Source organism: Onychomys torridus, chromosome 12 (assembly GCF_903995425.1).
Source record: "Onychomys torridus chromosome 12, mOncTor1.1, whole genome shotgun sequence".
In the NCBI taxonomy this organism is placed as follows: Eukaryota; Metazoa; Chordata; class Mammalia; order Rodentia; family Cricetidae; genus Onychomys; species Onychomys torridus.
Genome location: NC_050454.1, coordinates 73934786 through 73947152, shown reverse-complemented (window position 1 = coordinate 73947152; position 12367 = coordinate 73934786). Strand labels below are relative to the sequence as shown.

Below are 12367 nucleotides of genomic sequence, written 5' to 3'. Positions count from 1 at the left end.
AGGAAAGAACACAAACAAAAAATGATCTATTAATTTTCAGTAGCTATTTTCACTCTGAGGCATGCGCTAAACTCTGCCTCCATCCCTTTATGAAAAAGTACACATAGTATATGTGTACATAGAGCCAGCTCTATTTAAATTTAAATCTTTACTGAGCATGTGAGTCTCTGAGGCCAGCGGTAGTTGGAATGTGTGATCGCCATGTCCACCCCACGTGGCAACAGAGATGCTTTTCTCTGGTGAGCTGTATAAAGATAAAGCTGAGTAAGGGTAAAAGAAATAAACATCAAAATCTGAAGAAGCCTTGACCATGCACATCCCGAGCTTGTATAGCCTGAAGAGTGTATTTCTTGCCTTTCTCTTGCTGTGAGAAAACCTACTGACAAAAGCAACTTCAGGAAAAAAAGGGTTTGTTTGGGTGTATAGCTTCAGAAAAGCAGGGCCCACCATGATGAGGGACACATGGGAACAGTCAGAGAATCCACAGTGCAGGAGCCACAAGCTGGCTGATCACAGTGCTTCTTCACACAAGAAGCCAAGGGCCAGAACAGAAAGTGGGTGAGATAGCGAACGCTCAACCTGCCCCGCGCCATTTGGTGACATACTTCCTCCCGCCCCTCCTAAACTTCCTGTAACTTCCTAAACAGAGCTACCAATGGAGAACCAAGTGTTCAAATAAGGAGCGGTTAGAGGATATTGCTCATCCAGACCGCATCAGAGAATATGCCTATGTGTAACCTAAAGTTGGTGTCTGTGTGCACGTGTGTGTGTATGTGTGTGTGTGTGTGTATGTGTGTGTGTGTGTGTGTGTGTGTGTGGTGTGTATTCACACAACCACCAGCCATGCAGCCCCACAATAGGTTCTGGAGGTTTTGTGCCTTGTGAGTACATCAGCCCTTCCTAGAATTCTCCTGCCTCGGAATGTGGGGATGTGCCCTGTCCAGCAGGTGTAAGCCAACAACACAACAACCTATGTGTCCTCTGCATATTGTCATACTCTCACCCTCATCCCCACTCCTCACGTCTGCCCTCACCCTCACCCCTACCCTTACCCTCACTCTCATCCCCACCCCTCACCCCTACCCTCACCCCTCCCCTTCCCTCACTCCCCACCCCTTACTGCATGGCAGTTCACTTGAGGACAGGAAGATTCTGACTCCACAGAATGCTGACATCCACTGCCTCTGACCCCCAACCCTTCTTTTAAAGGAGCCCAGCCCTTCTGCCAGGTCTTATATTCTTTCCACACTGTCTTTCCCAATTTGCCTTGTACCTTAGAAGAAATGATGTGGATGTCCCAACTGTTACTGAGCATTCAACAGGGCCTTGCCTTTGTAAAGAGCCTATTTCCAAATACCGTGACATCTGGAGTCATCAAGGTTAGGACTCCATGTATGAATATGATTTGGTTGTTGGGACACACTGGAACCCTTGACACTGGTCCTCAAAGAGCTGAGCAGGGAGAGGGGCTGGGCCACCAGACAGTCCCTGGGCAGCCCTGGGAGGCTCCATGTCACCAGTGACTAACCCCGGATTTCTCTAGTTCCAGGTCCTCCTGCTGGTGTCAAGGCGGCAGCAGCCTCAGCCTCCATGGTATTTGTGTCCTGGCTGCCCCCGCTCAAGCTGAACGGCATCATTCGGAAGTACACGGTGTTCTGCTCCCACCCCTACCCCACAGTAAGTTGGTGAACAGCCAAGTGCTTTTCCAGGACCTCACTGAGGATGCTCTTTCCTCGTCTCCCTCCCACTGGTCCTCCTGGTAGTTTTTCTTGTTGTGTTGTCTCCACATACAAAGCAAGGTCCTCATTTACACCTCACTCCAGAGTGAGTGCCTCATTACATGGGATGCAGTTGCCTGCAGCCATTGTTCATCTGGCAGCTTCCCAGGCACTGCCAGCAACTTATCAAAATCTGAGTGCAGAGGCCATAATTGGGCCTTAATTGATAGTCAGTGGACAGCACCTATTGATTGCACTGTTGGGCTCCACATTAAATACACTCCCTCCTTCCTTCTCCCCCACATGCTCCTGCCTACCCTCCCTCCCTAGCCTATACCACACCAAGAAGGAGCTACAGAGCTACCCCTGCTGTGCAAGGCATGTTGGTGGGGACCTGTGCCCTCTGCAACAGCAGTAACAGGCCTAGTGAAGGCTCTGCCAGGTGGAACACACATCATTTCAAACTGTACTACTTAATGATCGCTACTGTTAGAACTGCTGAACAACAATTATCAACTTGAATTTCTGTGGCCAGATACCAAGGCATATCAGAAGAGAAGGAGGTTTAGAGAAAAGAAAATATAAAAATAGCACATTCAGATTTACAATGTTTTCATGGAGATTTTAAGACAGTTTCAAAGTGTAGGAATCATGTCTAACCCATCTTTGTATCCCCTGTTCCTGGCGTAGAGCTTAAAAGCATGTAGCCAGGGTGTGGAGATAGTTCAGCTTTGTTTTCCAGGCAAGCATGAGGGCCTGAGTGTGGGTCCTCAGCACCCACAAAAAAATCCAGGTATAGCAATTCAAGTAATCCCAGCTCTGTAGAGGCAGAAACGGGCATGTCTTTGGAACTTACTGGCCAGCCAGTCTAGCCGAGTTACTATAGTGTCCTAGTCAGGCTTCTTTTGCCATGATAAGCACTTGGGGAAGAAAGTATTTATTGAGCCTATACTTCATGTCACTGTCCCCCACAGAGGGGAGTCAGAGCAGAAACTGAATGCAGCAACTCCTTTCTGTCCCTATGAATGTGACAGCCCTGGGGACCCCCCTATCAGCAGACTCCTGTGCACTTTGACCCGTTGAGACTGGCTTGTTTCACAGGAGGAAGTGTTAGAACTGCCTTCCTCCATGAGACTAAAGGATATCGCCAAATTTATTTACGAGTCCTTTCATTAAAGTGATGCATTTCCTGAGTCCAGACTCTCTTGGGAGCATGGAGCCTGAGGCCTGGTGTGCAGACAGCATGAGTAGGCAGGAACCAGGGGCCTTGTGCATGCCAGGGCAGCTGTAGCCCCTCTGAGAATATCACAGGTGTGCTCTGCATGTGCTACCACTCACCTCTGCCATAAAGTACGGGTTTACAGGACTGTCAGAGCTGGGTTCCAAACTGTCTGTGAGCTCTTTATCTGCCAAGTAAGCTATTGTCAGCCACGGAGCCCTTCTCTCGAAAGTCAGAGTAAGGCCAGCCTTCTACCAGAAAGGGAAGGAGCACCTGCCTGCTGTAGTATTTCTCTGTAAGGCCTGGGCATGAATAAGGACACCTCACTACAACTCCTGATTTTAGCATTGGTCCTAACATGTCTCAACATCTGCAAAAGAAGAGGCAAATTATCTCTGATGGGCAGAACATTTGCTGTCCACTCAGACTGCTTCCTTGTTTCCATTCATTCATTCACCACTCACTCATCCATTTGCTGAAACTGTCAGCTTTGCTATTTTGACTCTAAAAAGCTGAAGGACACTGGCAGAGCTCGGAGAACACCCCGGCTGACTCTCACTGCCTCAGACTGCTCCTCACCTCTGAATGTGAATGCAGCCTGTCTAGTTATAGTTGCTCACAGGATAGATGTGCCAGAGGGTGCTATGAATACACACAGGGACCGGAGAGATGGCTCTGTCAGTAGAGCTCTTGCAAAGCACAGGGACACTAATTCAGTCTCTGGAAGCCTGTAAAAAACTGGGCATGGTGGAACATGCCTATAATCCCTGTGCTGCATAGTTGGAAACAGGCAGATCCCTGGGTCTCACTGGCTGGCCAGCTAGCCTAACCAGCAAGTCCCCAGTCCCAGTGAAAGAGTCTGTCTTGAGAAATCTAAGTAGACACTGGACAGCACCTGAGGATTAACACTGAAGGTTGACCTTTGGCCTACACACACACACACACACACACACACACACACACACACACACACTACAGTAAAATAGAGACAGACAGAGAGAGGGGGGGGAGAGGGAGAGGGAGAGGGAGAGAGAGATGTGCACCAGCAGTCACAGAATGGACAAGGAGTCTCACTGTCTCTTCATACATGAAGCATGGATTTTGACACATCAGAACCTTCTCCAAAGTGACAGGAGGCAGAACCTAGCTGCTGCCTTGGAACCACTCTAAAGTTTTTTCTGCACTGACTTTTGGTGATATTAAGAAATACAGAAAGCCAGGCTGGAAAGGCAGCTCAGAAGTTAAGAGCATATATTGCTTTTGCAGAAGATCCCCATAGTAGCTCACAATCACCTTTAACCCCAGTTCTAGGGGATCTGACTCATTCTTTTTACTTCCTTGAGCTCCTGTATGCACATGGTACACATATCCACCCCACATACACACATATAAAATTTTAAAATATTAACAGGCTGGTGTTATGGTATATGCCTGCAATTCCAGCACCAGGGAGCCTGAGGTGGGAAAAATAATAAGTTCAAGGCCAGCCTGGGATGTATAGAATGATAATATCTCAAAAACTGAAAAAAGAAAAAAAAATCTCACTACAGAGATAAAAATATGATGGCTGAGGGGCACCGAGTTTTACAGGAAGGGCCAGGAGTCCTGTGTTGCCAGTAATAAAGTGAAGCAAAATATAGGCTGGGTTGCTCTATCTCTACAGCCATGCCTCTGCCTTACTGCGACTGGGTAAGCCCTGCTTGTTTAAAACAAAGATAATTGATAATGTCTTTATGGGTCAAGATCAGAGGGTGAACCCTTATAAACATCACCTGTCTGTCCATTTTCAGGCAGCATTAACAAGAAACAAAATTACTGAAAATAAATCATTTTTCCCATCTTTAGTTTCTTCTCTTAACTCTTGCTTTTTAAATTTTTCATATGATATACTTTGATTGTATTCTTTAACCTCCCCTAACTCCTTCCACATTCTCAACACACACACACACACACACACACACACACACACACACACACACATGAGGGGGAGCTATTTTTTGTGTGTGTTGGCCAGCTACTCCTAGGCATGGGGCCTGCCCTGGAGTGTGGTTGGTATACCCAGTGACACTGCATGGAAGAAAACTAACTTCCCCTTTCTCAGCAGCTATCCATTGCAAATAGCTTCTTGGTTAGGAGCAGGACTTTATGCGCATCTCCCCTTCTCTGTGCTGGGATTTTTGTCTGGCTGGGAACTGTGCATGTCTTGTGTGTGCTGCTGCAACCTCTTTGAGTTGATAGATGCATCAGCCTTGTTGTGTCTAGAAGACACTGTTTCCTTGGAGCTCCCCAACAAGCCCACCCTTACAGTCTTCTCTTCTACTGTCCCACATAGACACCTGAGCCTTGAAGGGAGGAAATTGATAAAGACAGGCCATTTAGGGCTGAGGCCTCCAAAGTCTGTCACTCTGCACATTGCCAAGTTGTGAGTCTCTGTATTAATTAACATTTACTGCAAGAGCCTGATGAAGCTGAGCAGTCCAGTTATCTACGGGTATAACAATATCTAGGAGTTGTCTCATTGTTATGTGAATTTAGCACAACAGTAGTAGGTTTTCCCTGGAATCATTAGGAGTGGCTTCATTGCTATGTTACTTTAGCAGAATAGTAGTAGGCTTTTCCCCTAGGTTCTATGATGTATCTAGTCTTCGGTTCTTGGCCTTTATTAACAATGTCAGATGTGGGTTCCATTTCATAAAGTAGACCCTAAACCCATTTTTTAAGTGGTTTGTTATTCCCATGACATTTGTGCCTATCCTGAAGGCAGGTGGCTATTGTGACTCACAGGGCTCATAACTGGGTGAAATTTATGATTACTTTTCTCCTCCAGTAGCATGGGTAGCAACTTCAGCACTGTGAACACTGGTCAGAAAATGTGATACTCATTTTCTTGTTGAGACATGAACATTTCTGCTATGCATCATGATGACCAGCAGAGGGCAGCACAGGCTCTATCATTTTTCTTGTGCATCAATCTGACGTGTTTTCCCCCACCCCACCCCCCTTTTTGAAATGATTTCATAGTTGAATGTAGAACATGGGAAGATAAATCAGGACATGGTGTGCCCTCTAATCTTATCTTCTCTTATGAGTCCCTTGGCGCAGCTCCTCGGTGATGCCCCCACCACAAAGTCCCAAGCAGAGCTCCCTTTCTCGATAAGACCTTAAAAGAGTCAGTTTGCTCTCCAATATATATAAACCCCATCTAACAATAGGCAGTTATATCATGCTATTCTCCCAGTTTATGTCTGCAAAAAACAACATTAATAGAGACCTTGGATGTGGCCAGACATGTCACACTAACTGTAAATTAACCGGGTTTGTTTTCTGGTGGTCTAAAAGCAGAGCTAATAAAACATTCTTCTCACCTCAAGAGCCTAGAAAACACACTAGACTCCCACAGAGAGGACAGTAGCACAGCCCCCAAGTTCATGTAATTAGAACCTCAGGATGCAGGCTATTAAAAAATTATAGTATAGTAAGAATAAAAGTAATTTAAAAACTATTGCAAATAATAAAATCCCAAAGAAGTGAGATAACATTTTAAAGTCTCACATTAGTGGCGAGAGTGATGGTTCAGTGGTTAAGAGTACTTGCTTTTCTACAGAGGACTCAGGTTCCAGTCTCAGCACCCACGTATCACATCATAAACACCTGTGAATCAAGTTCCAGGAGATCTGACATCCTCTTCTGGCACTAAGAATTCAGGTGGTACACAGACATGCACACAGGCAAAAAGCATAAAGTAAAATAAAAATCTTTTTAAGTATCAGACTAGAAAGTAGCTGAGCTGTATTTTCCTTAAATTCCTGTCTATAAAATCCACCTGTGAAAGATATATATGTTTATATGAGCACTAAGCTATAGTAACTATCTACTTCATAATACTAAGTTCAGAAATGTGAAGTTAAGCAGCAGAAATTTCCTATTGATGAAGAACAAACATATAAACAGCATTAAAATTATAGCACCCATGAGATGTGAGTTCCATCAGCTATTCCCATCTCGATATGTTTTTTGTTTTGTTTGTTATTTTAAGACAAGGGCTCATGTAATGCAGGCTGGCCTCAAACTTACTATGTAGCAGAGAGAGGATGACCCTGAACTTCTTCCCACATCTACCTCCCAATATAGGCATGTGCTGGAATCAACCTCAGGGCTTCCTGCATTCTAGAAAACATTCTGCCCACTGAAGTATATCCCAGATCCTTTGTGGTGACCTTAAAAAAAAAAATTTCGGATATCGTATGGGCTCAGAGAGGCTGAAGCCACAATCATGGAGCCCATGTGGGTCTGTGCTGGGCCTCTGCATACATGCTATGGTTGTTAACTTGGTGTTTTTGTGGGACCCCTAAGAGTGGGAGTGGGGTATCTCTGACTCCTTCTTTTGCTCTTGGGACCCTTTTACTCCTACTGGGTTGCCAAACCCAGCCTTGATATGAGGGTTTATACCTAGTCTTATTGCATCTTGTTTTGCTGAGTTCCGTGGAGATCCCTAGGTGACCTGCTCATTTCTAAAGGGAAAAATGAAAAAGATGGATCTGAGGGGGAAAGGGGAGGTTGGGGGTGGAAGGGGGGGGAGTGGATGGAAGGCTAACTGCAGTTAGGATCTATCACAAACAGAAAATAAATAAATTTTTTAAAATTCTCAAAAAAATAATTTTAGATATAAAATGTTAACCAGTCCCTCCAGGTGAAGGGTGTGCTATGCACATGGCTGAGGGAACCAGCGCCAGCCAGCCATCTTCTCCAACTCCAGTGCCTCCACTGAGAAGTGAGCAGGGTTCTAGGCAGTGAAGAATGTGACTCCTATGAGGTCCCAGCCTTCCCAAGACAGCATTGCACAGAGCGACTGTGGCTGAGAACACAGACGGGAAAATCGAGTGTCAGATAGTATCTAAGTGACCTCTGAGCTGATGATGATGCCATGGCAGTGGTCCCTGTTCCCAGGGCTCTGCCCGCTTTACTGATGCAGTGCTCCGATGTGTAGATGTGTTGATGTGCTCTAGCATTCTCCCTTCACCCTTGCTGTGTTCTTCCCTATCTCCCAGCATCTGTTCTCACAATTTAACTATCACCTGAAGCTAAGTTCACATTTTTATCTCCATCCCTGACAACCTTTTAAAAATAGTATTTTATTAATTCCTTGAGAATTATGTATGATGTATTTTGATCATATTCACTCCCCCACCCAGATCCTTCCAGAACCACTTCCTTGCTCCCTGCCAACCCAACTTCTTGTCCTCTTTTTAAAAAGCTATTGAGTTCAATTTGTGCTGTAGAGACTCTTGGGTGTGGGCCCATCCACGGAGCAGCAGTCTTCAACTTCCCTAGTGCTGGGACCCTTATATACACTTCCTCATGTTGTGGTAACCCCCAACCATAAAGTTATTTTCGTTGTTACTTCATAACTCTAATTTGCTACTGTTATGAATCCTAATGCAAATATTTTTTGTAAATAGAGGTTTGCCAAACACCCACAACGTGAGAACTGCTGCCCTAGAGGGTGGTCTACCTATCAGGGGTCACACCTTTAACAAAAACGGAGTCTCCCTCTCCCACCAGCATGTTTCCCGCATGCCCCCACATGCTAGGATTTTGTCTGACTTGGGTTGCAGGCTGTCCGAAAGTGCTATGAATTCCTATGGACAATTGTCATACCATGTCCAGAAAACATGGTTTTGTTGCAATTATCCACTTCCTCTGGCTTCTAAAGTCTTTCTGCTCTCCTTTTCCATGATGACCCCTGAGCCTCAGGAGGAAGGAGTATGATATAGACATCTCGTTTATGGCCGAGCGTTCTGTAGTCTCGAATCCTCCACATGTTGTGCAGTTGTGTGTCTCTGTGTTAACCAACATCTACTGCAAGAAAACACTTCTCTAATGAAAGCTGAGACGATGCATTAATCTATGAGTATAACAATAGGTGTTGGGAATCTGTTGCTAATTTGTCAGCGTAATGGTAGTAGGCACTCCACTAGGGCATGTGACATCTCTAGGCACAGGATCTTGGCCACCTAACAGTGCCAGCTATGGGTTCCATCTTGTGGAACACTTGGTCCTATTTGTCTAATTTCCTAACACCTACGTCTTGAGAGAGAGCCTACCTGTATGCCACATACAATCTGCCCACACTCATCCTCATCCTTCCCTTCCTATTCCTAGGGTTGGTAATGTTCCCACCGTGTTCTTATCTTCTGACTAGAACCCAGACTTGTCTATCACTCCTTATCACATTGGCTGATTACCACATCTTTTATTCATCTGTTCAACAAACACAGAAATGACTAGAACTCTACACAAAGCATTGAGCCAGGCTCTTGGCTCATGCCTCCGCAGAAGATGAGGCATGCCGTGTGCAACCAGACTGTGTGCAACCAGACTGTGCATTAGTGGTCCATGTTTGCAAGTGGCTTTCCTTCATCTCCTGCTTGTGCCTAATCTGAGTTGATATTAACTCATTAGCTTGGCTCTACATCACCTTCACTCCAGCAAACACCCAGGCAGGATTTATAACAGAGGGAAAGAAATCCTAGAAAGGTTGATGTGGGGATTAATGCTTCTCTGGAAATCACTCATCAGACATCACCATAGTCTTACCTACCCAGAAGGACCCCAGGAGGCATCGTCAGAGCATGTGTCCCATGGGAAGGCAGAAGGTGCCAGGCAGGCTGTTCTGTGCAGTGGAGCAGGGCAGCACACGGCAGTGCAGGAGCACAGCTGAGGACTGGACTCCTCAAACCAGGGCTGGAGCCAGCTTCTTAGGACATGAATAGAGCCCTGACTTCAAGGAAGACGCTGTTACCTGGTACATCAGGAACAAGAGTGGGCATATGGGGCTGGGGAGACAGCTCAGCTGGTAAAGCAATTGATCCCCCACACTCAAGTGAAAAACTGGGCAGTAATATGTACTAATCACCCCAGAATTGAGGGGTTATGGGGAAGCAGAGACAGAAGATCCCAGGGGCTGGCCTGCCTAGTACAGTGGGTGAGTCCCAGATCCTACTGATAAGCTGTTCCACAAAAACACACTAGACAGCTCCCAAGAATACCACCAGAAGTTGACCTCTGGCCTGCACAAGCACATGTACCACACACACACACACACACACACACACACACACACACACACACACACTTGTGTATACCCAGGCTTTCCACATATATGTACACAAAAAGGGATGCTAACTGGAGTCAATAAATCTTCTAAGCACCATGGCACCTGGAGAATGACCTCTCTGCTGTATCTTTGTCAATGGTGGGCATGGCCCCTGACTTCAGTGATGTACACTTTAAAAAACAGTATTTATACCAGGTACTTCTGATGAGTGCCTTGTGCAGAAGCTACCCCACTGCTGCCCTCATTTACTGGATCTGAAAGTGAGAAGACAGTGCAGCTGGCCAGCATCAGGTAGCTTCCTCCTAAAGGTCCACAGTCTGTCCCTAGGAGTCAGCCCCACCCTGCCTGGATTTTCCCCTAGCAACGGGTTTCAACCTCACTGTTCTATGACTTGACTTTGTGCCTGAATGTGTGTGGCAATTTGATTGAGAATGGTCCCCATAGACTCATATATTTTAATGCTTGGTCCCAGTTGGTGGAACTATTTTGGAAGGATTAGGAGGTGTGGCCTTGTTAGAGAAAGTGCAATGTCAAAGCCCAAGCCATTCTGTTAGCGCTCTCTCTCCCTCTCTCCCTCTCTCCCTCTCTCCCTCTCTCCCTCTCTCCTTCTCTCTCTCCCTTGCCCTGTCCCTCTCCCTCCCTCTCTCCCTCCTCCTTGCTGATAAGGAAGTAAACCCTGAGCTACTTCTCCAACAGCATGTCTGCCTGCTTGCTGCCGTGTTCCCCACACTGATGACCATAGACTCTCGCCCTCTGGAACTGTAAACCCCAGTTAATTCTTTCTTTTCTAAGTGGCCTTGGTCATGTTGCTTTGTCACAGCAGTAGAAACATAACTAAGACAGTGTTCCACATAAGCACGGCCCAGCCTCTGCTTTTTGAGGATGAGAGGTAGTGTTAGTCTCTGAGATGCCCAAGAGATATTTAGATGCGTGTTTAAAGTTTATAGATTGTGACTGTGAGTCACCCAAGGGATGCTGAATGGAATATTGACATTTCCTTACAGAGGCAGGAAAGCATTCTGCAGACGCTGGCTGCTTTCTACACCAGAAGAATGAAGGTTACATGCCTGAACCTTTTCATGGCTGGCATGGAATCATCCTCCTTTGTTCTTCTACAGTGACCTGCCTGTGGGTCCCTTTGTTCTTGAATAGCAAAACTAGAAATTATGGCAGCATCCCAAGTCAGGCTAAGAATAGACCTTTGTGCTTCATCTGCAATTCACCAAGTCCATAAGACCTTCCTTGAGTTTTTCTTGGTTCAGACATTTTCTGGATCCTCTGTACTCATGTACACACATAGCTCTAGCCTCTAGCATCCTGACACCAAACACAAGGAGCTATAGGAAACCTGGAAATATTTCACAGAGACAAGGACGTATCTAAACACACCAGCCAGAAGAAATCAATTCTGGTTTATAAAACCTCCTGGGATCTGTATTCTGGAATCTTCCCTGAAAATTCCTCCATGCTTCATAGCTACTTCTAAAGGACATGATTCTTAACCTTCTGTACATTTTCCATGCTATAGTGTGTGTCTGTTGTATGCGCACATGCGCACATATGTGTATGTATTTGTAGAAGCCAGAGATCAATGTAGGATATTTATTTCTCTCTACTTTACTTTTTCTTTCCTGTTGAGACAGTCTCCCACTGAGCCTGGAGCTCCCTGATGACTAGAGTGGGTGGCTACTTAGCTCCAGGGATCTACCTTCCAAGGCCTCCCAGTGTTGGAATTATAGACATTACATGAACAGGCCTTATGTGGGTGCTGAAAATTGGTACTTGGGTTCTCATGCTTGTGCATCAATCCTTTGTTGCCATGTGTTTTCTCTCAAAAGCTTATCCTTCAGAAACAGTCTTCTTGCCAGGCATGGTGGGAGCCCTTGGGAGGCAAAGACAGGTAGAAGCAGGCAGATCTCTGTGAGTTCAAGGCCAGTCTGGTCTACCTGGCCAGTTCCATGCCAGCCAGGACCACATAGTGAGACCCTATCTCAAAATTAAACAAACAACAAACAAACAAACAAAAAGATCTTTCTCTCTCATGGGACCAGCCCATCACTGTATGATCCTTCTGTGGAGTCTGTATTGTAGGGGTTTTTGTTTTGTTTTGTTTTGTTTTGTTTTTTAGGTTATCATCAGAGGCCCTTGGTGCTACCAGATTTGTTAGAATGCCACTGACTGGTACCAGAAGGGTGGGGATTACCTTTGCTTTGGGAATCCCAAACCCAATCTTATGTTTTAGAGTCAAGGATATCTGTGCACACATGCCAATAGCATTTGTGGAGAAGCCAGCCCAGGAAAACTCTTCTGAAG

General features: G+C 45.7%; 1 protein-coding gene across 3 annotated transcripts in view; it reads left to right on the top strand.

The window, feature by feature from the left end:
* Dscam (DS cell adhesion molecule) overlaps positions 1-12367 on the top strand; it is a 625088-nt gene that overhangs the window by 532355 nt on the left and 80366 nt on the right. For all 3 annotated transcript variants that reach the window (XM_036203115.1, XM_036203114.1, XM_036203116.1), the window contains exon 20: positions 1544-1677. In XM_036203115.1, the coding sequence (XP_036059008.1) occupies positions 1544-1677 (134 nt within the window). The remainder of the gene's footprint in view (positions 1-1543; positions 1678-12367) is intronic.